The sequence below is a fragment of the Chiloscyllium punctatum genome, chromosome 40 (genome assembly GCF_047496795.1).
Source record: "Chiloscyllium punctatum isolate Juve2018m chromosome 40, sChiPun1.3, whole genome shotgun sequence".
NCBI lineage: Eukaryota > Metazoa > Chordata > Chondrichthyes > Orectolobiformes > Hemiscylliidae > Chiloscyllium > Chiloscyllium punctatum.
The window spans coordinates 24,681,265-24,709,216 of NC_092778.1; the positions used below are offsets into that span (position 1 = coordinate 24,681,265).

General features: G+C 43.7%; 1 protein-coding gene across 1 annotated transcript; it reads right to left on the minus strand.

The window, feature by feature from the left end:
• Positions 1-5,186: 5,186 nt before the first annotated feature.
• Positions 5,187-27,579, minus strand: LOC140464437 (beta-1,3-N-acetylglucosaminyltransferase lunatic fringe-like). Its single transcript, XM_072559489.1, has 8 exons — positions 26,890-27,579; positions 12,040-12,088; positions 10,914-11,016; positions 9,350-9,503; positions 8,963-9,048; positions 8,384-8,549; positions 8,213-8,298; positions 5,187-7,262 (listed from the first exon to the last, which is right to left on the minus strand). Exons 1-8 carry the CDS (start codon positions 27,301-27,303, stop codon positions 7,196-7,198), a joined length of 1,125 nt encoding a protein of 374 aa, XP_072415590.1. The 5' UTR covers positions 27,304-27,579; the 3' UTR covers positions 5,187-7,195.
• Positions 27,580-27,952: the final 373 nt, after the last annotated feature.

Here is a 27,952-nt window from a genome sequence, read left to right on the forward strand (position 1 = left end):
AATGTTTTGATGTTGCTAAGATAAGGAAAAAAAAGTGGTCAGTTGCAGATCTGGGCAAATGGATTAGGATGGTAGTGTAATTGTTATGCCACTGGGACCAGCATTTTAGAGATCTAGGCTAAGATTCTGAAGACGTGCGTTCAAATCCCACCAAGCCAGCTGATGGAATTAGAATTCAATGTGTAATCTGAAATGAAAAGCTAGTCTCAGTAACAGAGGCCATGATACTTCTATCCACTATTGTACAAACCCACCTGGGTCACTAATGTCCTTTCGGGCAGGAAATCTGCTGTCGTTACCTGGCCTGCACGAGGTTTCAGACCATCCAGATGTGAAATGGCCGAGCAAGGACTTAGTTCAAGGACAAATGATAAAAAAGATGGGCAAACAAGGAATGAAAAATATATTATTCTAGTTTGATATTCAGGTTTTGCGCGTGGGAAATCCTGTCTCACGAACCTGATTAAGTTTTTTGAAAAAGTAACAAAGAGGATTGATGAGAGCAGAGCAGTGGACGTGGTCTATATGGACTTCAGTAAGGCATTCGACAAGGTTCCCCATGGGAGACTTTTACCCAGAGACAGCACACCATCTGTCACTACATATTCTTCATCCAACCAACTTACTGTCACCCCATGCAGTTGCCAATGCATTGAGTAATAATTGGACAATTCACCAGCACAAGGCGTTACTTTATTTAGGTTGAACTCAGTTGCAAAATGAAAACTTGAGATGTCATGTGGACCGTTTCAGTCCACATTCATCAGCTGGTTGGTTTAATCAACAATTCCTCTTTGCAAACTTCACAAAAATAAACATTTGAATAATAACACATTCAAGCACAAAATTTCAGTCTCAGATTAAATGACATATTACCCTTAAAATACTACATTTAAAATGCCTGATCTGGTGTCCCTGGAACAATACACACACCTTCTCCCCAGTTCACCAAATAAATGCTAAGTTATCAACGACCTGGTACAGGAGTGACTTGGCAGTAGAACAAAACAGCAATAGCTATTGTCTTTAATGACTGCTTTAACTTCTGTTGCTAAAAGCTGGAAGCGGAATGATTATGTGATGCAGAGGAATGTTCATCACATTGCCAATCTGTTAATGTGAAGAAATCCTATTTTATATGTGCTAGGCAAATATGTAAGATCCCAATGCAGTTTGATCTTCAATGGTAAACAGTGTTGGGCTTAGTTATTTTATAGATAGCTGAATACCTGGGTTTGTTGATAGATTGTTTAAACAAAGACAAAGGTTTAACACAATGGAAGGTCAATGATGAGTATAGTCCTGTACACAAATAGAATCTTCAATTGAGAAGGATGTAACCTTACATGAACTCAACGAATTCCTCTTCCTGATCTAAATCATAAAGATAGCTATTTCCCCAGAGAATAAAGCAGGAGAGGCTAAATTAGAGACACAACTCCAGTACAGAACTATCACAAAGCAGGGCAAGAGGCCCAAGATTGTTGAAGTTGAACAATGCATTGGACAATGAAGAGTTACTTGATGAAAAATAATATTAAAAGAACATTGCATTTTTGTCAGTGGAAAACAGACTTTAAAAAAAAGTGGCTATAAATAATGTATTGTCAGGAATTCACAGTCACTGCCAGTGCTGAGCTCAGCAACAGACTCCCTTAAGGCCATCATGGAGTGCGATACGATTGGCTGTCAAATGCATTCTCACAAAACAGATTAGGATAACTGGTCACCCGTCCCCAAACACTCCGACAGAATGGGGCAACTTTGAGCAGCAGTTTTTAATATTGTTATGGGGATGTAATATTTGCACTGATGTGGAATAGTAGGAGGAGCCCTTGTGTGATTCTTTTCAAATGCAATTTGCCAGTTTGAGCTGCCAGATGACAGACTTTCCCAAAGAGCATAATTGAAATACATTGTACCTCACTTCAAGGAAATGTTGGTTTGAAAACCTTCAAACACATGCCCATCTGGTTGGCAAAGAGTTTGGGTGTAATCATCTGTGATGCCATTGCATCATTATTTTTACTAATGTATATGAAGTGTGCATTGCTAGCTGGCCCAGCAATTATTACCCATTCCTAAATGCCCTGATGGTGAGCTACTTTCTTGAACTGTTATAGGTGCAGGTATTGCATGGTGATATTAGGAAGTGAGTTCCAGGATTCTGTTGCAGAGACAGTGGAGGAATAGCCAATAAAGTTCCAATTCAGGGCAGGTCATAACAATCTTTGCAGTGCATTTAAGAATGGGAAATAAATGCTGTCAAAATGAGGATAGTGTCTGGCGTGGGGAGGGGATCTTGCTTCCATCTACCTGCTCCATCCCTTGTGGATGGTAGAGATCTTGATTGTGAAAGGTGATGTTGAAAGAGCCCTGTGTGAGATGTGGCACTGCATCTTGTAGATGTTATGGGACACATTGCTGGCTCTGTGAGCATCGATGGTAAAAGGTGTGAATGTTGAAGATGTTAGATTTGTGCAGGTTCTTGCTGATTAAGCAGGCTGCTTTGTACTTGTATGGTGTCAAACTTCTTAATGATCAAGAATAACCCAAGGGCACGGTGATTGGCTGGGTTAATTTTGTCTTTTTTTGGGTCATAAGATCAGATGGAGTGAATCCAATTGGTTGAAGACTGCTCTCTGTAATGCTGGAGACCATTGGAGGAGACCAAGATGGATCATTCACACAGCACTTCTGGCTGAAGGTTGCTGCAATTTCTTCAGCCTTATCTTTTGCACTGATATGTTGGGCTCTATCAGCGTGGAGGATGGGGATATTTGTGGAGCCACCTCCTCCAGTGAGTTGCTCCACCACCATCTGCAACTGGATGTAATGGGACTGCAGAGCTTAGATCTGATCCATTGATTGTGGGATCAAATAGCTCCATCTATCGCTTGCTTTTGTATTCTTGACATGCAAGTAGCCCTGTTTGCCAGATTGACCTGGTGCTGCTCCTGGTATACCTTCCTGCACTCGACATTGAAACATGCCTAATTCTGAGGCTTGATGGCAAGAACAGGGGATATGCAGAGCCATTTGTTTACTTAGAAATTAGGAGCAGTAGGCTATTCAGTCCACCATTCAATATGATCATGGCAGGTTCTTTATCCCAATGTCCATTTCCGCTCCATACCCCTTGATGTCTTTAATATTTAAAAACATGATCTTTCTTGTCTCCACAGCTGTCTGTGATAATGAATTTGCAGCTCAACCATCTTGAGTAAAATGTTTCTTCATTTCAGCCCTGAATGGACTACCCAGTATCCTGCGATCATGACATCTGGTTTTAGACTCCCCAACCAAGGAACATCATCCGTGTTTAGCCTGTCCAGCCGAGTCTGAATTTTATGCATTTCAATTATATCTCCCTTACATTCTTCTAAACTGTAGTGAATGCTGACTCATTGAACCAATTGCTCCTCATACTGGAGATGGCCAGACTGTAGTATCAGCCTAGTGAATCTCTGCTGTATCCAGTGGCAAGTATGCATACAGTACTCCAGGTGTAGTGTCAATTACACTAAGGAATCACTGCAACAGAATTTAAACTCTGAAGTAATGAAGGCCATTTGCCTTCCTAATTGCTTGCTGTAGCTGCCTGTTTACTCCCATTGACTTGTGCACAGACACCCAGATCCCTTTGCACATCCACATTCCAAGATATCACCATTTACATAATACTCTTCCTTCTGTTTTTACACAGTGTATAACTTTATATTTACTCATGTTATTCTGCATCTGCTCAAGTTATCCAGATCACAACAAAGCCCCTTGCATCCACCTCAACTCCATCTAGTGGGTGTCACCAGCAATTACACTTTGTTGCCTCATCTTGGTCATTTACATATACCCTGTATCATGAATTCCTGTGGTGCCCCACTGGTCACCACCTGCCACCTGGAAAGAGACTAATTTCCACTTTGTTTCTGTCTGTCTACCAATCGATCCATCTGCAGCTTGCGATTGAATACAATTCTGCTGCTGACGATAGCAGACATTGTCTCACAGGTGCAGAGTTTTGAATTGCTAGGTCTGGTCAGTCTAGCCCATTGAGAGCAGTGGTAACGCCACCTGACAGAATGGAGGGAAGCTTCAACGTGAAGATGGGACTTTGATGTTAACAATGAGAATCTGGTGGTTACTGCAACCAATGATGTCAAAGACAGACGCATCCGCGATCCAAACTGGTGAGGGAAACATCAAGTACATTTCTTCCCCTTCTTGGTTCCCTCAAATCCTACCATAGACCCAATCTAATCACAATGCCCTTCAGGGCCCTACCAGCTGAAGCAACAGTGGAGCTGCCAAGGCACTTGGTGCTGAACACAAGTGCCCCATGTGGGCATACATTGTGCACCCATGCCACTCTACAGTTCATCCAGGTGGTGTTCAAAATGGAGAATTAACTGTTCAGCCCCCAACTTTGATGAAATGCCACCTGGGATATTGTCTGCAAGGCAGTCATATTTGTGAAATCTATGCCAGCCTATTGCTTGACCAGTCTGAGATGGCTCTCAATTTTAGCACCAGCCCCCAGATGATAGCAAGTTGACCTCAGGTCGAAAGGGCTGTTTGCTGTCATCATTTCCAATGAAGAGGACATCACCATGTGACCAGTCTAATTTCATTCCTTTTCAGCTTGTATGAGCACTGTCCATTTCCTTCCCTAAAGAACATCCCTAAACAGATTGGGTTTCCTTCTACAGCAAAGTATGAGTTGTAAGATGTAATTTCATGATCTTCAGTTCCATATTTAACAACTGACTATAAATTCCACCAGTTTCTCCATAGCCTGTGCCTCTGGAGTTTTGGGATAGTGATACTACCTCCCCTATAGCTGTTATCAGCTTTAATGCTGCCAATTTTAGCAAAATGGTTTTGCAAAAATGTCAAGTTGGTCAAATGGAACACCCACATAAGGTATAATCAATGAATATTCAGCTATGAAATGCAAACTGTAATATTAAACTTTGAACAATATACCAGATTTGCAAGGGCACATATTAGGGGACACTGCTTTCCAGCATTGTTTCTTTATTCTCTGAACATGCCAGGTACCAGAATGCATTTGATTGAACCTTTACATAGCACAAGCCTCAGTACAACTTGCGGAGCTGCTTAGAAAGCAACAGAGTCCATTAGAGACCCTCCCCAGGATTATCAAGTGAGTCAAGGAGGTAGCATTTCCAACCAATAAAATCCTTTATTAGAAAGGAAAGGATGGCATCCATCAGCTTTCATTGTCACCATTCAGGGTCCACCCCAAGTGCCAGTAATTGTATTTACAGTGTTTTACAGTCACTCATTTCCAGATACTGGAGTATAAATAAGAAGCAATTAATTCTAAGAGTTCAAACATCACGTTTTTACACATCAGAAAGATCTGATTTTTCAGTAATCATTTCAAATATACAGCCATACAAAAGAACAGTAAATCCTGTCCAGATAAGTATATACACAATGCAAATAACCCAGTATGGGTCATGATCATAGAACATGACTGACACTCACTGCTCTAAGTGTTACACACTCAACGGGATAATTTGTACCTTTTATTCCTTCCCCTACACTGAAATCAAGAAGAAAGGGGTGGCACATATCTAGGAGTCATCAAGAGGCAAATTAAAGGTTTAAAAGGAGAATGCAATTTTAACTTAAAAGATGATAAAAAAAAACTTAAATAGGTTTTCACGACACAAAAGTAGAGACATCAGCAAGTTTAGAACTAGGTCTTACAGATCAGGAACCCATCAAACCTAAACTCTGATCTGCCCAGAACAAGTTGCTCTCAACTGGTGGCGCATGCTACAAGTAATCACCATGACCTAGATGTCAATGGGGAATGCTAGTCCAGCACTGCAATTTCTAATTCCCCAGCCAGTTCTCAATTACAAGCCGTGAAGGTGCACGGATACAAGTGAAAGATGTAATTGAGAGCATTTGTCAATTTAGACAGTGGTTCTGATAATGTAAATGGCTTTGCATGATCCGGCCCTCAATTTAAAAAGGGTGGGCAGGTTAAAAGAGCAGTGAAAACCAAATGGCGTTCAAATTTTTTTTTGAAAAAGTGAAAAATTAAGCTTTTTTCCTAAAACCAAAAATATACTCTCTTGAACCAAATGTTGAGACTTGATGCAAAACAAAAACTCCTTTGGGATTTATAAATAAGTGATCTTATAAATTTTTAAAAGTAAAACATTCCAGTGCATAACACTGTTTTGCAGCCACTTTCAATGAAGTGCTATTTCAAAACATTAACTTGAAATGGCAAAACATTACAAATTAATAGAATTAATCAAACCCCATTTCTCAGGTAGCATTCCATTCACTGTTAGTGCAGCACATTTCCAAATTCATCCCAGAAGTGTATCACAAGCAGCCAACTCCTTTCCAGACCATTAGAAACCATCGGATTTTGAAAGGAGAAAAAGTGCTTTCACGTACAGACAAGCCTCAGCAATAATCAGAGGCCATGTCCAAGATCCTCCAGTAGCCAGTCTTAAACACCAGCTTTAACCACGGATAACCTCAACAGGAGTGCGAATGCAGATAATAAAAATGGAGAATTTTTTTTAAAAAAGGAGATCTCAATTATGTTTAATCCTGACTGGCACTTCAGGCGGTATGGAGACAAAATTATTTTCCAAGCCTAAGAATTTGGAAGTGACTCCGCATTCTTCAGACTTGTTCAGTCCCATGTTTGAGCATCAATTGTAATCAAACCTTTGAAACCTCATCACATTGCATAGCATCTGTATTTATGGTTCAACAGGCAGCTTTCCCAAGTCTACTGACATGATCCTAATGCATGTCACAAGGGAAAGCAGTGAATATTTAAAGCTGGCTAAAGGAGGAGTCATTTACATTCCTAAAGATTCGCCGATACATCAGCAACACTTTCAATTTCACACTCGGGGGAAAAATTAATTACATGACACACACAATCACACATCCTTTGATGTCTGTTTGCCTTCTGTTGCTTCCTGTTCTGCTTGGACTCAAAACATGGCTTTGTTCCATACACGACTGCAAACAGAAGGGAGACACGAAAGGTATCGGTACATCCAGGCCGCACAGCAGCCTTACCACCCAGCAATGTGCATTAATACAGCTACACAAGAGCTTCACAGCCAGACATAGTGGTCCCCACATCCCCTTCAGATACCAGGGTTACATGGGACGAGGTTAGTAGTTAATAAGTAACATTGCGAGGACACCATGGGGTATCAGGATACAGGAGGCAATGAATTGAGCGAAACCTAGACAGAATCAGAGCAAAAAAAATAAGTTAGGACAATTGCATGAGAAATAATTTTTGCAGCACTCAAAAGTTAGAATGTCTTGCAATCAGTTTCTATTGTATATTCATTTTCATTTATTCACAACTGTTTAATAAAAAGACTTGATACACAGTATTGAGCTTTGAATGGGTGACAGATGTTTCCTCTTGTACCTTTATCAACTTGTGCTGCTAAACAAATCCATCACAGCCTTTTAAAGAATAAATTTCCAGCAGAATTCACTATCTCAATAAGTTAGAGATCCATTATCGCTCTTAGCTCAGCTGAAGCATTTGGCTCTTTTTTTCTAGTGATCTGTTTGCTTTGGCTGCTGTGATACCAGTTGAGCTAGACCTCTGCTACAGAGTTGCAAATGACTAATTGTAGCATGGAAAACTTGTGTTAAACTCACCATGTGTGGCCATTCTCAATGCTCGACTGTGCTAAAGGTACAACTATATTTCCCATGCCACCCCTTCCAACCAGAATAGTGGGTGGGAATAGTGCTTTGTTACAGTTGATGCTCTCTAGGTTCTCATCATTTATTTTAATGACAGTCTAGTCATGGGCTGTGCACACCAATATTTGTAATATGTGCTTTTGGCTACTGAACAGTTCCTACCCATACCTTCTGACATTACTCCTGCTAACATTGTTTTGATATTAAGGGATGACTTGGAGATACAGCATGAAGTTAAGGGTGGTTCAGTATAATCAATACTTGTCTCTTCAGTAGTTCTACAGTGAGTCAATTACAAAAAGAAAGAGTGGGTTAAATATAAAAAGCGAGTTTTCCTGAAAAAGTTTCTGCATAGAGCACATTTCCACAAAGTAGAAACAAATTGATAAAAGACAACAGGAATGAATGATGGAAACTTTAATACAGTAAGCAGGAGCACAGGAACATCAAAATGGGATCTCTCACTTACCGAGAAGGATCCTGCTCGATGGAAAAGCCCCCTTTCAGATTAATGGCATTCCTTTTATTTTCAAATGTGCCATAACTTAGTGTAACCTGAAATACAGACCAGTCCCATTAAAGACCCTGCTTGCTTCTTCACTGTGATTATTTAAATACTGAACAGCTGATTGACATGTACCTGGTTGGAAATGTCACCCCTCATTACTTGTTGCAGGTTCTCCAAGTGAGAGTGAAACAGGTTACTCCGAATCAATTTCACTCCCAGAATGGCCTCAATAATGTAACCAATGGTGCAATCATCAGGAAGACGGATTTTCTCCGCAGTGTTAATGAAGTGACCTCCACTATGGAGAATTGGGAAAAACAATATGGTTAGGGTGAGGAACATTGCAACCTATTCAACACAGCAATCCCCAGCTTTCGGGTCAAGGAAGCCATTAACAAAGAGTTGGATTTCAAATTGCATCTTAAAAACTGGTTGAATTACGTTAGTTATGTAGATTTTTATAGCCAAGAATGATAATCTAAATGTTTCCTTTAGTCATGTTTAAAGTCTAATTTTCAAAACATAAACAAGGTCTACTAAAGCAAGCATGGAATATATTTCTCATGTCCTTAGTTGGGAGTTTAATTAAAAGGTGCACTATTTATAGTCATAAACTCCATTTAAGTAGTAAAATGATCCCAGTCAAAAACAAGCTACAGCTGTTACTGCAAATTACAAAATTCTGTAAGTTTGGTCACTGTCAGCTCATACCTTGCCCATGGACTCATCTTGAGCGCCAGCCCTCGGCTGATACAGAATCCAGCTCCACCAGTGGCGAACCAGAAGTGCACTGGACGCTGCAAAATAATGGAATAACTCACTGAACAACATCATACCACACAATGTCCTCCCTGCCCCAGTGCCAAAAGCACCAACATGAAGAGCAAGCAAGATGCCCCAAGTGACCCCATATTCAAGGAGAGGATCTGTCTGATGCAAACTCCTTCACAAAGGCTTAGTTGATTTTGTTGGTAGCACTCACGCCCCAGAGTTAAAAAAATCTCAGCTAACACTAGTGTTGTACTCCCTCAGTATAGCACGATCAGAGGCAGGAGATCCCATTAACCCTCACACATGCAGTAGAAGATTCACACCTACCACTTTATTATCACTGATCCTCTCAGTAGCCTCAATGGGGCGATCCAGGCTTGGCTTCCCAATGTAAATGTCCTGGGTGTGGGGATATTGAGCAAGGAGCTTCACCAGGGCTCGGGTGTTCACGTAATTATCATCATCAACATGACAGAACCATCTGCAAGACAACAGGGTGGCATCAGTTAACAGCACCACAAGACAAAAAACATTGTGTCAATGGTTTACACCATTGTTCACCCTCCTGGTCTTTCTCATTTATCATTCTCCACCCCCTCCATAACCTTCTAACCTCAGCTACACATCTGCCCACTCACCCCCCCCCCCCCCCCCCACCGATTTACCCTCTTACAATCTCATTCTCCCTCATCTCTTTCATTCATACTACCTCTTACTTGTTTCCTGACCCATGCCCATGTCATTTTCAATCCCAATACTCACTACCCTCGAAGATCATGGACTGATACGGCCTGTGCAAGATGGTGATAGGGTGTAGCTAAAACATCATTCTCACCAATGTTACAGTTGGTCTGGTTTTGCCAGACAGTTATATCCAAGACAGATCCAACTTGCCCAGTTATTTGTGGGTTGATTGGTGATCTAGATTTCCCAAGGTGATAGCCTCAATGCTCAATGGCAATTCAGTCTTGGCTCAAATAATCCCAAAAAACCCAGAGGTTGGGCAGGGATAAACAATCAATAAATGAGCTTTCCTACTCCCAAAGACTGCATTCTCTCTGGCAGGAATCAAACTGGAAACACGATCAATCTTAACTGCGATGCCCTTACAGTTGAACATCCTGATAATATATACAGTCCAAAATATATGCATGACAACCATGATATAGATGAACAGTCAGGCGCACAGTTGAAGAGGGACAGAGGGGAGAGAGAATGTGGGTGAGGTGTGTGGGGGAAACAGAAGGGAGAGGACTTGATGGGAGTGGGTGGGATGGGAGAAACAGAGGGCTGGGAGTGGGACTAGCCTTAACACTCAATGTGGATATGAAGAAAAGATGAAAGGCTGTTTTTGGGCAGCCGACATGACAGGAACATATTTCCAAAATCTTAAAATCACTTCCTGAACTTTCATGATGGCTCGAGCCAAGCTCAAACTGGGCTCGGGTCATCCATTCCATCCTACACCACAAAATCCGATAGCCTGTGTCTGGAATGTAACCAGATTCCCATGGTGCCCGTCATTTCTCTGGCATTTTCATGGTCCTTCCCCAGGATTCACTGACTTTCACTATCTTGTGGGTGACTCTCACCCATGAGTAAATTGTCCTTGGGCTTGAACTCCCACAGCCATGTCTTGGGCTCAAGCTCCCAGGGCCACATCCTGGGCAGAGAGCCCACAGACTTGTTTGCACTTTATTATCACACATATACTGGAGTCAGCATTCAACAGAGAAGATGGCCCTGCCAGATTCAAGTTTTCTTGGGGGCATTTATGTTGAAGCCTCTACAACATTCCAGTAGTTCCTCTGCTTTTAGCTAGAATGATGAGCTGCACGTGCCGCGCACCCCCCCCTCCCCAAAAGAGACTTAAATTCCCCTTGTTACTTACTTTTTCCCCGATTCAATAAACTTGTCGTATTCGACTGCCATCTTGCAAGAAAGTGCTTGCCGGCTGTGAGCAGCTGAGCAGTTTGTATTCACCACGTGGCCTGCTATTGGACGGGAGAAAGGAAACACATTAGCAACAATATCCTCAACAGAACCAAGTCAAGAGCTGCAGAACAACAGCAGGGCACACCAGAAGTATGTCAGATTCAGTCAGAAACAATTCAGGAATCCTGGGGTCAAACAATCGAGCCAAAAACAATGAGAATTTGGCTTCCTACACTGCTTTGGAAAAGGATGTGCTATTTTGAAACTGTCCAACCAAAGAAAATGGAGTAAAAACTCCAGAGGCACGAAAAACACTTGCTACCCTCCAACTGGTCTAGGATTTTCCCCACTCTGTGCAAATCCAACCCTGTATGTGGCTTAAGGATTTGAGCTGTAGTGTTTGGTAAGAGCACAATTGAATTTACAGACAAGTGCTGTCACCCTGCAAGGGCACTCGACCTCCTTCCACCCAATCCCTTAAACATTTCCCTGCTCTCAGGACAGCCAGAATCCCTATAGCAACCAGTTCTTTATTTTCCCTCCTTGCTTTTTCCCACTTTCAATTAATTTGATGCATCCCTTGTAGCAGGTGGCAGATAGTGGGAAAGTTTTCACTCAATTTGCACAGAGGTATGAAACACTGACAACTATCCATCACAGTCACACTTGGAAGCTCAAAAAGCAGGGGCTTTCACAGCTTTGCCCCACCCCCTGGGACAACTGACAAGTCACCGCTGGAGCCAAATCCTGATTTTGTCAGTGATCACAAGGAGGACCAGACAACTTAATCGGACTCCAGTCTGCTAACACACTCCTAGATCTAACCAGTTTCACCAATTTAACAAGCCTCTACTACCCGGATTGGAAAGAAGGCTCATTGACAAGGGTTATGTTACTGTGCTGCTTTTGTTGTAAATTAAACAAATTTTGTTGCTGAATTGATCTCAGTTAACAATGCATTTTATAATGTCATTGCTGGGCCCATCAAGATAGGGGTCAATAGGTTTTCATTCTCCCCAACACTAGGAAAGGTGTACAGCAAGGATCTTTTGTGATATCCCCACACAGTTCCCATGGCTTACCTGCCTTGCTCTTCAACTCTTCATCTTCCCCATCAGTGAAAATATATGTCTGGGGACAAAAAACAAAGGGCACAATGAATTTCAAATCTACTCGAAGAACCTGGCTGATTAATTCTAAAGGGCTTCATGTTTCTGTGGCAGTGTTACTGGAAGAGGTGAAGAAATTGAAAATGGAGCACTTGGCTACATCTAAGTCTCAACTTATTCCCTCAACTACTTGGCTGCATTTAGTTACGTAAATTCTCTAAATCCAAAATGGTAACCATTATTTTGTTGACAACTGCACAGATCGGTAATCTGGTGTATCCAGACTTTCACTGAATATTTATACAATGTGTCCAAATATTGTTATTTGACACATTTCTCCACCCCTGCCCCAAACAAGAGACAAATCTCTGCCCATTTCCACCTGCTAACTTTGTCCATTCCCCTTTCGACAGCTTTGGCTTTTATTCACAGCATCACCAAGGCTGGGATCGACTGATTAATGCAAAGTTTATTCCAAACTGCTGCTTAAACAAGTCAAACAAGCTCGAAAATGTGAGGTGGGGGTGGTGGGAAGGGAAGGTGGTGCTGTTGGGAATGGGGGATGCAGGGTGGGTGGGGGAAGAGGATGGATGGAGGGGGTGGGGGAGAAGCGATGAGAAGGAAGCCACCCCACATAAAAGGGCTGTTGTATTGCTCTCTGCTTTGTTGGAGCTTTCTCCATAGCAACCTGCTCAGAGCACTGCAGCATCCCAGCCTGGAGCTAACTGCAGACAAAGAGCAGAGGTGACCCTTGGGCTCCCTTAACATAAAGGCCATTGTAGCGAAGCCTGTCATCCAGAAGCACAGCTATTCTCCCAGAAATGGCCTTACAGCCAGCACTCTAAAATGCCGGCATGTTAACCATCCATTGATCGCAATCTAGACTCTTTTTAAAATATAAAACTTGAAGAGAAAGGTTAGCTTATTTGCAAAAATGAAAGTCCAAGACAAATCGAAGTGAATCTTAAGAAATCTCATAAGTGCTTTCTTTCTCCGTCTCATCCCCTCAGTGGATAAAGAGTTACTCACCATCTGGGTGAGGGCCCACCCTAGCAGGGGTTATGGGCCACTCATCTGTGTTTTGCTAGGCATACTTAGCCAGCCCAGTGCCCGGGCGTGTCTCTACAACAGCATCGCCTCCTAGAGTCACTCGCGGCCCAGCACTCACTTTCATGTGGCCTTGGGCCCGGGGCCAAGGACTGGCTGCGTCTTTCAGCCCACGAGCCGCTCACCTCCCTGTCTGAATGAAAGGGGATGGTTCAGGCGGCGGCTCACAGACTTCGAGCTGCCGCTGGGGGGAGGGTGGAGCTGGGACCGTGAGGAGGCTGACTACCAGGCAAGGCAGCTGAGGATTCACCCCACCCACGGGGAGAGGACAAATACCTCAAGAGGGGGTGGGGATTGCAACACCATCTGTCGCGCTCAGGGAGCACACCGATACGGGGCAGAGGGAGGGAAAGCAAACAAGTGACAAGGGAGTGGGGGGGGGGGGGGAACTAATAGCATAAATCTGCTGCACTCGCCCTTGTGTATTCAAGGCACGCAGGGCTTCGGTAAACTCTCTTCACAATGGCAAGGATTCCGCGCTTGAATGAAATCGCCAGCGAAGAAACTAAAAGCATGTTTAACCGATTAGCATACAGCTGAGCAATTTACACAAAAGGGAGAAGGGGAGGGGTAGGGACAGGAGGGCGGGTGGTGTTGGAGGAAGGCAGCACTTTAGTTAAAGTCTTGGCCACCTGCTCGTTCCATTACCAGCTTTTCACCTAACAATGCACATTGTGTTTGGATCAGTAACACAGCGGCAATGTGTGGACCTTATTTGATGGGAGAAACTGACGGAATGTGGGATGACCTGTTGAGAAGATTTAGCTGTTTATGAATTAACCCTTCCCCTACTGCCGCGCACTATGCCGATCCTGATAATTCTAAAAATTTCCAACTGCAAATACCACAGGTTGATAAAGGGAAAACGTGCCAGACCAGCTATAACATTTCACAATAATTCATTCTTACCTGGGAATGCTTAATCCGTTTATCATGTACAAATATAGTTGAATGTTAAATTGTTTAAAACAAACCAATGAGCAAATAAAACCAATGGCAGCCTCCTTAACAAAGCTACATATTTACATGGTGCCTCAGTGCTGAGGATATATCAGCTTTGCTTTGGAAACTGATTTCCAAATTTCTCCTTCAAGTTTGTCCTGTTTCCCCCAGAATTTGGTAACTTATTTACCAGACACCAGCAGTCCCCCCCATAACTTGCGCAAATGGCCAATCCTCAGATGCAAGCTAGAGCAGCTGGAATGCTGGGAAACTATTGAACAATGAAGGCAGCTTTAATGTGCCCATGCCCACCCATTCTGCCACCTGCCCATGAAAGGTGCAGAGACCAGCATGCAAAATAGATCGGAACAATGGGGAATGTCAGAGGCGCACGTTCACCTGATGTGATTCGGTGAGCAATCTTAAGGAACACCCTGCCACCCATAATCATACCAGCTCTGAGGTCCATATAGCAACTAATATGAATATAGATCTCCCACTGGCTTGGCATGCTGCCAAATTGTGTAAATCCATAAGAATCCAGATTCAGTTGCAGTCTATCCAGCTGTTCACTATTGGGGGATTTTGTGGAGTGGGGGGAATGGTGTAATCCAATTGGTCTCAGCACCCTTAAATCAGGAATGACGACAATGGACCCAGTGACCTCCCAACTGCTAACCTGACACTGCTGTCTGAACTTGAATATTTGGGTATGTCAAATGCCAAGCAATGACCACTTCCAATAAGAGACAATCTAACCACTGTCCCTTGGCATTCAACAGTGATACCATCACTGAATACCTTGCGTTCAACATCTTGGGATTACAATTGTCCAGAAACTCAACTGGACTCACCACAAACACTGGTGACAGGATCAGGTTAGAGACTGGGAATACTGCAAAGAGTACCTCCTAACTCCCCAGTGCCTGCCCACCATCTACAAGGCACAAGTCAAGAGTGTGATGGAAAACTTGTCTGGATGGGTGCAGCTCCAATAATGTTCAAGATACTTGAACCCATCTAGGGCAAAGCAAACCACTTATTTGCCACCACATTCACAAACATCCAGTCCCTCCACAACTGACGTACAGTTGCAGCATGATATACCCCATAAGATGTGTTGCAGAAATTCACCAAAAATTCTTGGACAGCACCTTCAAAACCCATGACCATACCCAACTAGAACGAAACACCTTCACCTGCAAGTTCCCCTCCAAGTCAAGCACCATCCTGCTTTGGAAATGTATTACTGTTCCTTCATTGTCATTGAGTCAAAATTGTGAATTCTCTTTAAAAGGGATGGAGAGTCTCTCCTACAGCATAGTCTGCAGTGGTTCAGGATGACAGCTCACCACCACCTTCTCAAGGGCAAGTAGGGACAGGCAATAAGAGCTGGCCCAACCAGTCATAACCACGTCTCAAGAATGAATAAAAAATGAGATAAAACTGAGGGCTCTTGCAACGCAGTGGTAATGGCCTACTCTCTGGGCCAAAAGGCCCAGGTTCAGGACACACTTACTTCAAAGATATGAACAAGCTGAAGAAGAAACATCGTTGATAAATCTGCAATGCATCACCCAATGGAATGGCCAGAGTCAAGTGAAGAATATCAATGTTGGTTTGTTGTCAGATAATTGAGGATTCAAAGGACTATATTGCTAAAAGGATTAATTTACCTTTTCTATATTTCTGAAAGGTTGATATCTTTTGTGGTGGCAACAAAATGTGGACCTGGAGAAATCCAGAAACTGACCTTTACTGGCTTGCTCCAATTGTCTCCAGGCACAATTCAGAGCTGCAGGATTTGGGTTCAATTAACAATTCCAAGGAGAGAAAAGGAAAGCTGCACTTAGCAGCAGCTTGAGTAGGCAAATCAAAGGGATCATCTGAATTTTCCTGCAAAAAAAAATTCTGTTTGGCTGGAAACCCAGTACACAAGAAAAGGCAACAAAATCTTGAGAGCAAACAGCATCCAGCTTCAATCCAAGAGAAAAAAATGCTGAAGGCTGTTTCATGAGATTCCATCCATCTGTTGAAGAGTGGAGGCTGCGTGAATGACTGACACCTCCTGCTCACAATTCTGAACAGAGAGAATCCAGCTGCCAACTTCTCAAATGCAGGAAAGGCTGCGTGGCCCTCAAGTCTGCACTGTGGAAGGCAGCCGGACTGTCCCTGGCTCCTACAAGGACACTGGGGAGGAAGGGAAGGGCAGGGCTGGGGGCTGCAACGTCAGCCCTTTCAGAGCCTGCTTCTGAACTCTGCAGTTATCACTTCCCCCATTGCTGCCCTTCCTGCTGGCTCTGCACAAGCGTTTTCCGAATCGGTAGCAAGCCAGGAAACTGGCTTCAAACAGCAGTCTTGACAGGGGAACTCATTTCATATAATTGATGTATCAAACGTTCTTCAGTGGTTCTTGTCTTGAAACATTCACTCAGTCTCTGTCTGCATGTGCTGAGTTGCCCCAGCGCTATTTTTATTTCAGATCTTCAGCAGCTGCAGTATTTTGCCTTCATTGCATTTTAAAAAAAAATATTCAAAAATGTGTCATTTTACCCTGTTTCTTTTCTTGCTTCCAAGTTTAGTTTAATTTGATGCTACACACTCCAGCTTACCTGGTTCTACTGCAGCAGGGTTAAAACCAACTAGATAAAAACAATAACTGCAGATACTGGAAACCAACAGACTGGTTACCATTCAAGTTAATCAACTATAATTAGCTCATAGATGGAGTGTATAGGATTTGAGTTAAACACTGTCTGCTGTGCCTGCAAGTTCTTGTTCTCATTCCTGCCCTTAAGCATTAATATTGCTGTTGGCACATCTACACTTTTGAAAGTGGGAGTCATCTGCAGAGCTGAAGCCTGTTTCCCCGGGTGTTTCAATTCTGTGAGCAAATAAACATAGTAAATACCAACACAAGAATGAACCTACACTCATTCAGTTGAACCTACACTTCTGGTGAACTGCCACACTGAATAGCCTTTACTTCAGTCAGTGGCATAAAAATTGCCCTCAGCTTAATGTGTGGCTCATATTGCTTTACTATTCCTTCCGCAAGACAGAATTGTTTAATACTGCCACACTTCCACAAATCCAGCTCTTTCAGAAGAATAGGGCTTTCATTTTACCTGAATCCATTCACAAGATACTTTTGTGTTGAAGCAAATAGTCATTGTTTTCTGGCACTATTGTCACTCTGGAGCCTATTCTTCTCTTCCAACTGGGAATTACACATTGTTTTCTCTCAGCATTCAATGCAGCCAAGACAGGAAGGCACACTGGAGGAACTAGCAACAATGAAGTCAGCCAGGTCTGAGAAAAAGACAGGAAGTCATTTTCTGTGGATAAGCTCAAAAACAGAAGGCGGTGCAGGCAACATAAGCTTGGCAAAGCTGAAATAAAAGGTCCATGTAAAACATGGACACATCACTGCCCAGGAAGGCGGCAAACATTTGAAACAGTTTTACAATCTAGGTTTGGGTTGGATTGGGATCTGGATCCTACTAAAATCTGGATTATTTTCAGACTGTCCCTTTAATTAGGACTGTGGCAGATTGCAAATCAAGAGCAGAGTTGATGTTGGTGAAACAGGCCACAATAAAATGTGAAGCCAAGCATAAAAGCCCTACAGTATGGAACCAAGGCCATTTGCCCATCGAGTCCAAACTTACCCTTCAAAAGAGCAGCCCACCAAGACCCACACCATCACTTTAACCCTGCATTTCCCCATGGCCAATCCACCCAACCTGCAAATCTTTGGTTTGTGGGAAGAAATCAGAACCCAGAGGAAACCCAAACAATGTGCAAGCTCCACATAGTCACCAGAGAGTGGAATCGAATCTGGGTTGAAAATGTGTTGCTGGAAAAGCACAGGTCAGGCAGCATCCAAGGAACAGGAGAATCGACATTTCAGGCATAAGCCCTTCTTCAGGAATGAGGAAAGTGTGTCCAACAGGCTAGGATAAAAGGTAGGGAGGAGGGACTTGGGGGAGGGGCGTTGGAAATGCGATAGGTGGGAGGTGGTCAAGGTGAGGGTGATAGGCTGGAGTGGGGTGGGGCGGAGAGGTCAGGAAGAAGATTGCAGGTTAGGAAGGTGGTGCTGAGTTCATCGCCAGACCATAGCAACACGACGGTTGGAGGAAGAGCACCTCATCTTCTGCCTAGGAACCCTCCAACTACAAGGGAGGGACTCATATTTCTTCAGTTTCCTCATTTCCCCTTCCCCCACCTTGTCGAATCCTCCTTCCAATCGAGTCTGGGTCCCAAGCACAGAGATAGCAGTACTAACCACTGAACCTCCTCCTATCGACAAATTAAGACAAATATGACAATATTGTGTGCTGAAAATCTAGCTGAGTAACCTAACAGCTTTGGTGACAAAATGCAAACTCCCAGCTTTGCTTGAGACAGTTGGCAGGCTGGCTGGAGCAGGATGATATTTTGGAAGATTTCTTATAGAGATTTACAATGGCAATGTCAGCAATCACAAAATTCACTACAAAACCAAATTAAATGCTTCTTGAGAAGGGGGAAACACCACATAACAATGATCCAGTAGAATCTTAAAAATCACATACCACAATATTTGGAATATACACATATATAATGTACATAATTCACTAGCCTTTAGGATTGGATTATACATTACAACAGATTTCATCAAGAATTTGAAGCAGTCTTTTTTTTCTTTTACACACAGCCTTTGCTGCTTTCTGTCGTGCTGTTGCTGATTTGCTGACACTTGTGTGCCTCAGGGCTGGAGGAGAGCGTGCCTAGTGAAAGCCGAGTCGATCCTCGGCTCATTGCTGCACACGCCAAGCCTGGAGCCGAATGCCTCAGCTCTCCTCCCAGTCTCTGACAGGTGAATTGATAGCTGCAGAGGGGAGGCTCCAGATGCTGCCGCACTCTTGCTCAAACAACTATCAGCTCATTTTGCCACACACTTTGCACATTCCAGCTTCCACAAGGTAAACAGTCAGTAGAAAGTGCTTTTTTTTTGAAAAAGAAAAAAACTTCCTTAGGCAAAAGAGCCTGCTGGGGTTAAACCAGTTGGAATGGAGCTGGAACTGGCCTGATCTGGCCTGAGATAGATCTTGGATCCACCAGATCAGTGTTTATACTGTACACAGTAAACAGAACACTGGGCTCCAACTGCCAAAGAGACATTTGAGAAATGGAATGCAAACATCAACACAAGGACTGTTGAGGTGCAAGTTCAAATTTAAACAAACTTGCATTCAGTAGGAGGTTGGACTTAAAAGAAAATAACAATCGGACTTTCAGATTCTTTTCAATGTTAACCATAAACTTTACAAATGCTGAGAAATTGGTAATGAGCTGTAATGGCCACCTCTCTAAAACTATAACCAACTCCACCCCACCCACAATCATCCAAAAGTACTGAAGACTACTCTACCAGGCTTGAAACATTAACTATTTCTGTCAGTCTACAGAGGTCCTGCCCAACCTGAGTTTCTCGAGTAATGTTTATCACGAGAGTACTGCACTAATTCCCCACTCCCTTTGTCCCACAATTAACAATGCCCAAGACGTCTAAACTCTGAATTTTGGAACACTTTACATCTCTATCTAGCTAGCCTCTGGGGTCGTTTAACTCTCTGCAAAACATAACCATCAGTCAGGAGGTATTGAAAGGTATCAAGACTCACCTGTCCTGGAGGTGTGCCATAACAAATTCAAATTGGTTGATTATATACATACAGTATATAACGTTGCATTTCTGCCTCTTCATACTGCAGTGAAGCTTTTCATTATGTTAAAGGTGCTATGAAAATACAATGAAGGGATCCTTTTCAAACTTGCCAGTTGGAAGTGAAGAGGCTTCCTGCTTCTTATTACCATGGTATGGCTCCTGTTACATCTTAGAGTGGTGCTAGAAAAGCACAGCAGGTCAGGTAGCATCTGAGGAGCAGGAAAATTGACGTTTCGGGCAAAAGCCCTTCATCACCATCCTGCTGCATCTTGTACACCTAACCCATCTCCAGTGCTTTATAGCTGTTATGTTAATATAGAGACTGAATAATCAGTGAAGTCACATCACAGAAGTGAGAGCAGAGGGAAGGTGGCTTGAATGGTGACCTGCTGAACCATATAGAACAAAAACAAAGAACAAGGAACAGGCCCTTTGACCCTCCAAGCTTGAGCTGATCCAAACCTACTGTCTAAACCTGTCCAATTCCGAAGCATCTGTATCCCTCTGCTCCCTATCTACTCATGCATCTGTCCAGGCACATCTTAAATGAATCTACCATGCCTGCCTCTACTACCTCTGCTGACAACGCGCTCCAGGCACCTACCACCCAATGTGTAAAGTACTTATAAAAGATGTTCATTAGTTGATACTGGTATGGCTTCCAGCTCCCATCTATCAACGGCCCCCAGAACCCAATTGTCATAGTGATACATGCCATATCCTCCCTTTCACAGTGAAATAGCCTTGTGACGGCTCACACACAAAGAATGGGCACTTGGTACAAAAACTGCAATGCTCTCAGCTCAGAAATCCTAGTAACATGAGTAGGCTGGTTCAGGAGAGATGGCAGGAAAAGCATGAGGATTTCCACTCATGATGGGAGCTGGGACTTCTAGCTCTTATTTGCCAGTGTCACTCCCTTTACCCTCCCAGATCTTTATCCTTTGCCATCCCACCAGCTGTTTCATTCCAGCGATGTAAACCTTTGTCTCTTGGTTTAACTAAAATTATTCACTGGAGTTAGTACACTCAATGCAGCCACAACCAGCTCCTTCTGCTATTAAACCCCTCCATTGAATCTGCTTATTGAAGGAGAAGAGGGGGTGGGGACAGTGTACTGAGCAAAAGACCGTAGAGCCTATTCCTCCCAAGGGATGTGCAGAACTGACCACCCTCGGGGGATATTGGGTGAACCAGGAGGGAGAAATTTATTTTGTTTGATGGATAGAGTGAAGGAACACTTGACAGATGCTTTACAGCAAGACTCAAAGGAGGCGTTCCCTTCCAAAACAATTCGCCCCATTCCACCTCCTGCCACGCTATTCAATAAAACAAACGCAGTCAGCACACATGTTAACTACTGGGATTTGTAAACAGCCCACCATCCAGCGGAAATATAAAGGAGTGTCTTTAGCACTGTGCTTTATCCAAAAAAAAGTGCAACTCAATTACATTTTTTTGCACATAGCTTTAGCAAAAAATAACTTACACTGTTTCCTAGTGACTTCCTTTCTGAACCCAACACCATTATTTTTAAATTTGAAAAAAAAACACATATCTGAATAGAAGTCAAGAGGAACAATGCAACAGCGACTCAGCTGCTGCAGACGGTGTCCAGATGATACACGTGGGAGCAGTACAGGTGGCAGCTGCAAGGCTTCCAGACCCGCCCTGGAGACTCAGGCTGCACCCGATGGACGTTCCCGACAAGCAACTTGTTCAGAGCCCCACGGTTCAACTTTAGTCACATTTCAATTAGCTCTCAGCAACGCCGAAAAATTGGGCACAAAACCGTGCAGCAGGGAAGACAACTATTCGCTTCATTTAGATGTCCGTCAATCAGAAAGTCAGTGTTAGGAGCAGGATCGGATCCTTCAGCCTGTGCAAGTCGCTTCTGCATTTTAATTAGATCCGCTGATCAGCTCCTAAATTCGATATACCTATTCTTTGCCCTACACCCCTTCATATATTTGTTGACAGTGTTTTTGAGGTATTTTTTTCAAATGACCTGCGTTCTGGGAGTGCGCGTGCCAGGTATCCAGAGGATTTAGATGAACCATCATTCTGGGAATATTTCTGTTGGTATGGGTAACTACATTTTTATGGTTATGTTTTTGTTGTGGACTCTCCCTTTAGTCGGAGACACTCTCACTATCTAGCCTAACAAATCCTTCAATTAGTCATTTATTGAACAACGTCATTAGGTTACCCTTTAATCTTTTATACTCAGGGATTGGGAGTATGTAAACTTCAATTATAATTAAAGCCCCAATATCATTCGGTTCTACATCCCTCCCACACACTGTTCAAATTTGAACACAGTATTCCACAGAGTCTAACCAGAGTTTTACAGAGTTAAAAATCACAACACAAATCTTAGTAGGACTTATACACTTAATGGTAATGTCCTAGGGAGTGTTGTTGAACAGAGACACCTTGGAGTGCAGGTTCATAGCTCCTTGAAAGCGGAGTCACAGGTAGATAGGATAGTGAAGGCGGCGCTTGGTAAGCTTTCCTTTATTGGTCAGAGTATTGAGTACAGGAGTTGGGAGGTCATGTTGCGGCTGTACAAGACATTGGTTAGGCCACTGTTGGAATATTGCGTGCAATTCTGGTCTCCTTCCTATCGGAAAGATATTGTGAAACTTGAAAGGGTTCAGAAAAGATTTACAATGATCCTGCCAGGGTTGGAGGATTTGAGCTGTAGGGAGAGGCTGTACAGTCTGGGGCTGTTTTCCCCTGGAGCGTCAGAGGCTGAGGGGTGACCTTGTAGAGGTTTACAAAATTATGAGGGGCGTGGTTAGGATAAATAAACACAGACTTTTCTCTGGGGTCAGGGAGTCCAGAACTAGAGGGCATAGGTTTAGGGTGAGAGGGGAACAATATAAAAGAGACCTAAGGAACAATGTTTTCACACAGAGGGTGGTACATGTATGGAATGAGCTGCCAGAGGATGTGGTGGAGACTGGTACAATTGCAAATTTAAGAGGCATTTGGATGGGTTTATGAATAGGAAGGGTTTGGAGGGATATGGGCCAGGTGCTGGCAGGTGGGACTAGATTGGGTTGGGATATCTGGTCAGCATGGATGGTTTGGACTGAAGGGTTTGTTTCCATGCTGTACATCTCTATGACTCTATGATCAGGTTGTAGCCAAACAGATTTATTTGGAAGCACTGCTCCTTCATCAAATAATTCAACTTTGTACTCCTAGTCCAACACCAGTATCTCCAAATCAGAGTTTGATAGAACAGTCACATTGCTAGTCATTGATATGCCAATCCTCAGAAATTAAATACACTTTAATTACTTCTTATTCCAGCCATGGAGCTCAGTGATTTCTATACTTGGACACCAAAATCTCTGCTTCTCCAGCGGGCTGAGCTTCTAGAGACTAGCAATGTAATGCATCATTTCTGAGTTGAGAGTGACTGACCTCTCACTTCCCCTGCTTGAACTCAGCAACAACAGTTCAAACAAGCTACTGATGTACTGGGTAGTCTAGTTCAGACCAAGGCTGATGGGAACCAGTGGGAGCAAATGTCAAGGATGAGAACTGAAGGTGAGTTTAGTCATTACTTAATTGGAAACAAACTTTTAAAGATACATGTCTTTTTCTCCCCTCACTGACTTGCAATATTCAAGCTGAATGAAATGTTCTCCAAGATGATTCCAAATCTTAGCAACTGTCAGAATTTGGCAACATGGCAAAGTCAAATGTTTGAGTATCAGGTACTGCCTCTGACTATGCAGAAATATGTCACCACAATACTTTTCCAGTATATATTTTGCAATTTTCAGCACACCTTAAAATTTCACTAGTTAGCAGTGATGGAATATTTCCTCAAATAATGAAACATTTATTATTTGCTTGTATTTATAGGCCACTATCATTTTTGATTTAAAGAATGCAGTACACTTTGTACAGGGCCCATATACATCATTATCATTGCTTACATCACAATGATTGCAATTGGACTATCACTAATACCCACAGAAGACTTGACATCTAAGACAGGTACACCTTTTTGAGGTTATGCAGGTACATTAAATTTAATGTCTCAATATGCCAATAAAGTGGTTATAGGAGTGACTATCACTGGTTTCTCCTGCAACTATATTAACAAACCAAATCATCCACTACTGTAGCCATTAAAAACACAGCCAATGCTGGTCTAGCTGTGAGGAGGTGGGAACCGTTTACTGTCACTCTCCAAGCATCAGTGAGCTGGGAACTCCTTTCCATCACCAAGCAACCTGACCTCCGCTTCTTTCCTTTCCAAATCCACAGCTTCGTCTCCTACGTTCCCATGGAAAGCCCAGCACAAGAGGCCAGGGTTCTATTCTCTAGTTTTAGAAAAGGGCTTTGTTAGTCTTCAAGGAGACAGCGTGAGAGCTGAACCACAATCACTCAAGCTCAGGATACAGGCTGAACTACTCACAAAGCTAAGAAGCATCACAGAGGCCAGACTAACAAAAATCTATCAGAGTTAAAAATGAATCTTTTAAAAAGGTGACTGTCACGTCAAACCACAGAGCTTCAACTTGCTCAAGTGCAGCTTTTGTTAATTTGAGAGAAGGGTTTAAAAATCCACTAACATTAAAGTACGTGACTATCTTTCAGATTTTATGGGATCAACAGCTCCTGCTGGATAATGCTATGGATTCTGAATCTCTCATTGCTACAGCCATAAAGAACAAACTGGGCCTGATGGTCAGTTGAAAAATTGATGCAAACACCATCAGCCATGCAATTTAAATGAGGTTCTGTCGATGGATTCAAACAAAAGTTCTAATCTGATTAACACAGCAACGTAAATGAAGCAGTTCCTCATTGTACTGAGTCTGTGATATTAACAGAAAATGATCTATTCTATTGATGTACTGTACCTCAAGCATATGTACATAACAAACCCCTTCAACACTAATGACATTTTAAGTACTTGTGTTCCAACCTAGAAGCTGCTGTAACAAACTACATTCAGCAGGTACAAAACTTTGACAGTGACTGGAATTCAATATGATTTCCAATGTACTTGCTTTGGCGAAGTTATAAATTGCAACCCTCGAACTTCTATAAACCTCTTCCTACCATCACAACGTTCCTACTGGATCCGTTTCACCTCATAGGAAATTTGTTTTAAAAAAGGTCCTAGCCCAAGTAATTTCCGAAAGTGTCAGGGCTTGAAGGGAACAATTGTCCCACAGTATCTTCCCACGGCACAGACTGTTCAAATTCTGCCGCCTTTTCTTGTTGCAACTATCGGTCTGAAAGCATGATAGTCAAATCCCCAGAGTCTGATTTACAACTGACAAGCGCGGTCAAGTCAAACCAAGTGAGCACAGGCACTAATCACATTACATGGCCCAATCCTCCCAATTCCCGTTGGGTGGGGGGGGGGGGGGGGGTGGGCTTTTGAAAAGAATTATTTGGGCAAGTGCAACATGGATAGCACAATGTAATCATTAGCTCTGTTGGAAACAGTGCATACTGTCTATCTAAGCAGAGGGTCTCTGCACTGTCTCACTCAAATAATCTTCAAACCTGGAAGGTTTGCAGCTCTCAAATACTCTCACGTTCCCCTCCTGTCTATTTCCTATTGTAGTTGTCACTGGTCTCTGGGAACTTAAACCCACGCCCTCTGCTCCCAGCCTAATTCTGCATTCAGCTCAGGCTAGTTGTTTAAAGCCTTTGGTTTCTGTTAAACTCTCTAATTAATCAGGTTAAGGCTGACAGACCGTGGAAGTCCTCAGTTCAGGACTCCAGGGGTCCTGCAAAGACAAAGATTGTGACCTTCTTCTCTCTCCCCTCACATTAACAAGGACAAAAAAAAGAGGACCTTCCATCCTCCCTTTGTGACCACAGACAACATCATTTATTAATGAGAATAATGCCTTAGAAATTACTCGTTTAAAAAGCAGGAAAACACACCGACGATGCTGGTTTGGTTATGGGCATATTTTAAAATGAACCCAATCTCCAACGCAACTCACCGTCAACGCTACTTCCAAATGAAGTATGCAAAAAGTACAATGCTATTGCTAACAGTGCCCAGGATTACCCACATTAATAGTTTAAAGTGATTTAAAATATGTAACTAAGAAACTTTAAATGCACCGTTACCACACAGAGCCGCTATCAGAATGGTTTAGTTTTTAATCTGCAATTAGCTGAACCTGAGCTACTGCAGGGCAGATTCTGTGAAGTTAAAAAGTCTCCTCAAAGTGTGCTTGTGGAGACCTGAGAATATGCACAGAATGTCAAATGAAGCAGCCTGTTCCCCATCATTTGGCACTTAGTTCAACAATAAACGTCCTGAAGTACAGGACAATGGGTGAATTCCAGACTGAAGGAGTGTAGGAAAGGCGGGAGAATGAGGAAGATGAAGGACTGGAGCAGAGAACAAACACTTCAATTGCAGCAGCCGAAAGTAACATAACATTAAGGGGAGGCTGCAGTGTGCTGGCTGAGTGAGAACACCCGGCAAATTCAAACCGGGCAACCTTGCTGGCAGGAGTGTGCCAGTTGGCCAGACTCCCCCTGAGGAGAGTGGTTAAAAAGCTTCACTTTCTTGTGCGGCTGATGCCATTCCTGGCACAGAGGGGCAGCGGCTGACCACATGCTTCCACACTCAGTTGCCTTTGAAATAAACTTGGAAAAAAAAAGGTAATTGTAGCCACAGGCAGCAACAGGGTTGAAAAGGCAGGGAGCCCGCTTGGTCTGCTGGATTGTACAAAACCAGCTCGGTCTCAGCCTGCCATACACCCAAACCCAGTACTACTGCAGCGTCTGTGCCCACCTAGTGCCAAACCTGAATCCCACAGCCAATTTCCTGGGCTCCTTATTACCCACGTCCTAACTCTTTCATCCCCCCCCCCCCCACAGCCCGTGCGCCCACCCAGTGCCAACGCCCTGGGCAACTTGCACCAAGTCGCTGCCCTCTCGCCGTAGCCCCAGTGCCCAGACTGTGCCCCCGGCCAGTGCTCATTGGACGGCTATTGTGAGAGTGTGTAGCAGTTGTTCCAGATGCCCCACTGAGTCTCTCTCTCTGTCCGGCTCACCTGTTCCCGGCTCCGGGAGATCCAGGTCTCCAGCAGCAGCTCCAGCCGTGCCCGGTGGAATTTCTTGGTGGTTTTCACGGCGATGAACAGGTCTCCGGCGCTGATATCGTCCCGGAAAGGTTGTGGAGTGGCAGGTAGCTCTGGCTCTAACAGCCTCCTCCCGGAGCCCCTGGCCCGGCTCAGCTCACTGAAATACTCCCTGAAGCTGCGGGCCGCCGGCTCCGGCGCTCCAGCAACAACCCCCTCTTCCTCCGGCCAGGGGCTCTCCCAGCTTTGCAGAGATCGGCTCCGGAGCTCCAGCCCCCGGTGGCCGGCCTGGCCCTGCCCTTGGTCCGGCAGGAGCAGCAACAGGAGGCAAGTGAAAGCTGCAGCTAACAAGCTCAACAAGACCTTCCTGGAGCAGCGCCTCGGCATGTTCCTCAAAGTACTGTGTGTGTGTGTGTGTGTGTGTGTGTGTATCTACTTGTGCCTCCCTCTCTTTAGGTCTGTGTGGTGTATATGTCTTTCTCCCTCTCTGTGTGTCTGTGTCTGTCTCCCTTTCTGTGTGTCTATTTCCCCCCAGACTCCTGTCTTTCGCTTTCAGTCCGTGTTAGATGTGCGCCTCTCGCTAATATCACCCATATACAAATACACACACACTCTCTCTGTGCCTCTTTCTCAGCTTCAACAGCTACTAGCCACCCGGCGCTGTGCCTCCGCCTCCTTATATAAGCTGTCGCTAGTGTCCGTTCTGCAAACCCCACCCCTCGGTGCAATACCACTCTCAGGCCAGCGGGAGTTGAGTGTACGGCAGGGTGGAAGCGTGAGAGGTTGGAGACTCGAGGTGGGGGAGGGTTTGTAACGACATTGCGAGCGTTCAACACAAGAATGTACAGTTTGTGAGTGAGTCTGCTGGGTGTGTGAATCTGCAATGTGGAATTGGTGACAGGGAAATTATTCAGCATTTGCAGTGAGGATGTGGGATTTTTGTCTGTTGTTCATTTATGGGAATCGCTGGCTGGGATGGTATTTATTAACCCACCCTAGTTGCCTTTGAAAAGTTGGTGGTGAGCTGTCTTTTTGA

Bases quoted from the DNA above. Each gene is read 5' to 3' on its own strand.
- LOC140464437 (XM_072559489.1), bottom strand. From the start codon at position 27,303: ATGCCGAGGCGCTGCTCCAGGAAGGTCTTGTTGAGCTTGTTAGCTGCA. The intron at 11,017-12,039 runs GTAAGCCATGGG...CCCGTCCAATAG, and splicing joins AGAGTTGAAGAGCAAGGCAG to CAGGCCACGTGGTGAATACA. The intron at 8,550-8,962 runs GTATGAGCTGAC...AATTCTCCATAG, and splicing joins AAGATGAGTCCATGGGCAAG to TGGAGGTCACTTCATTAACA.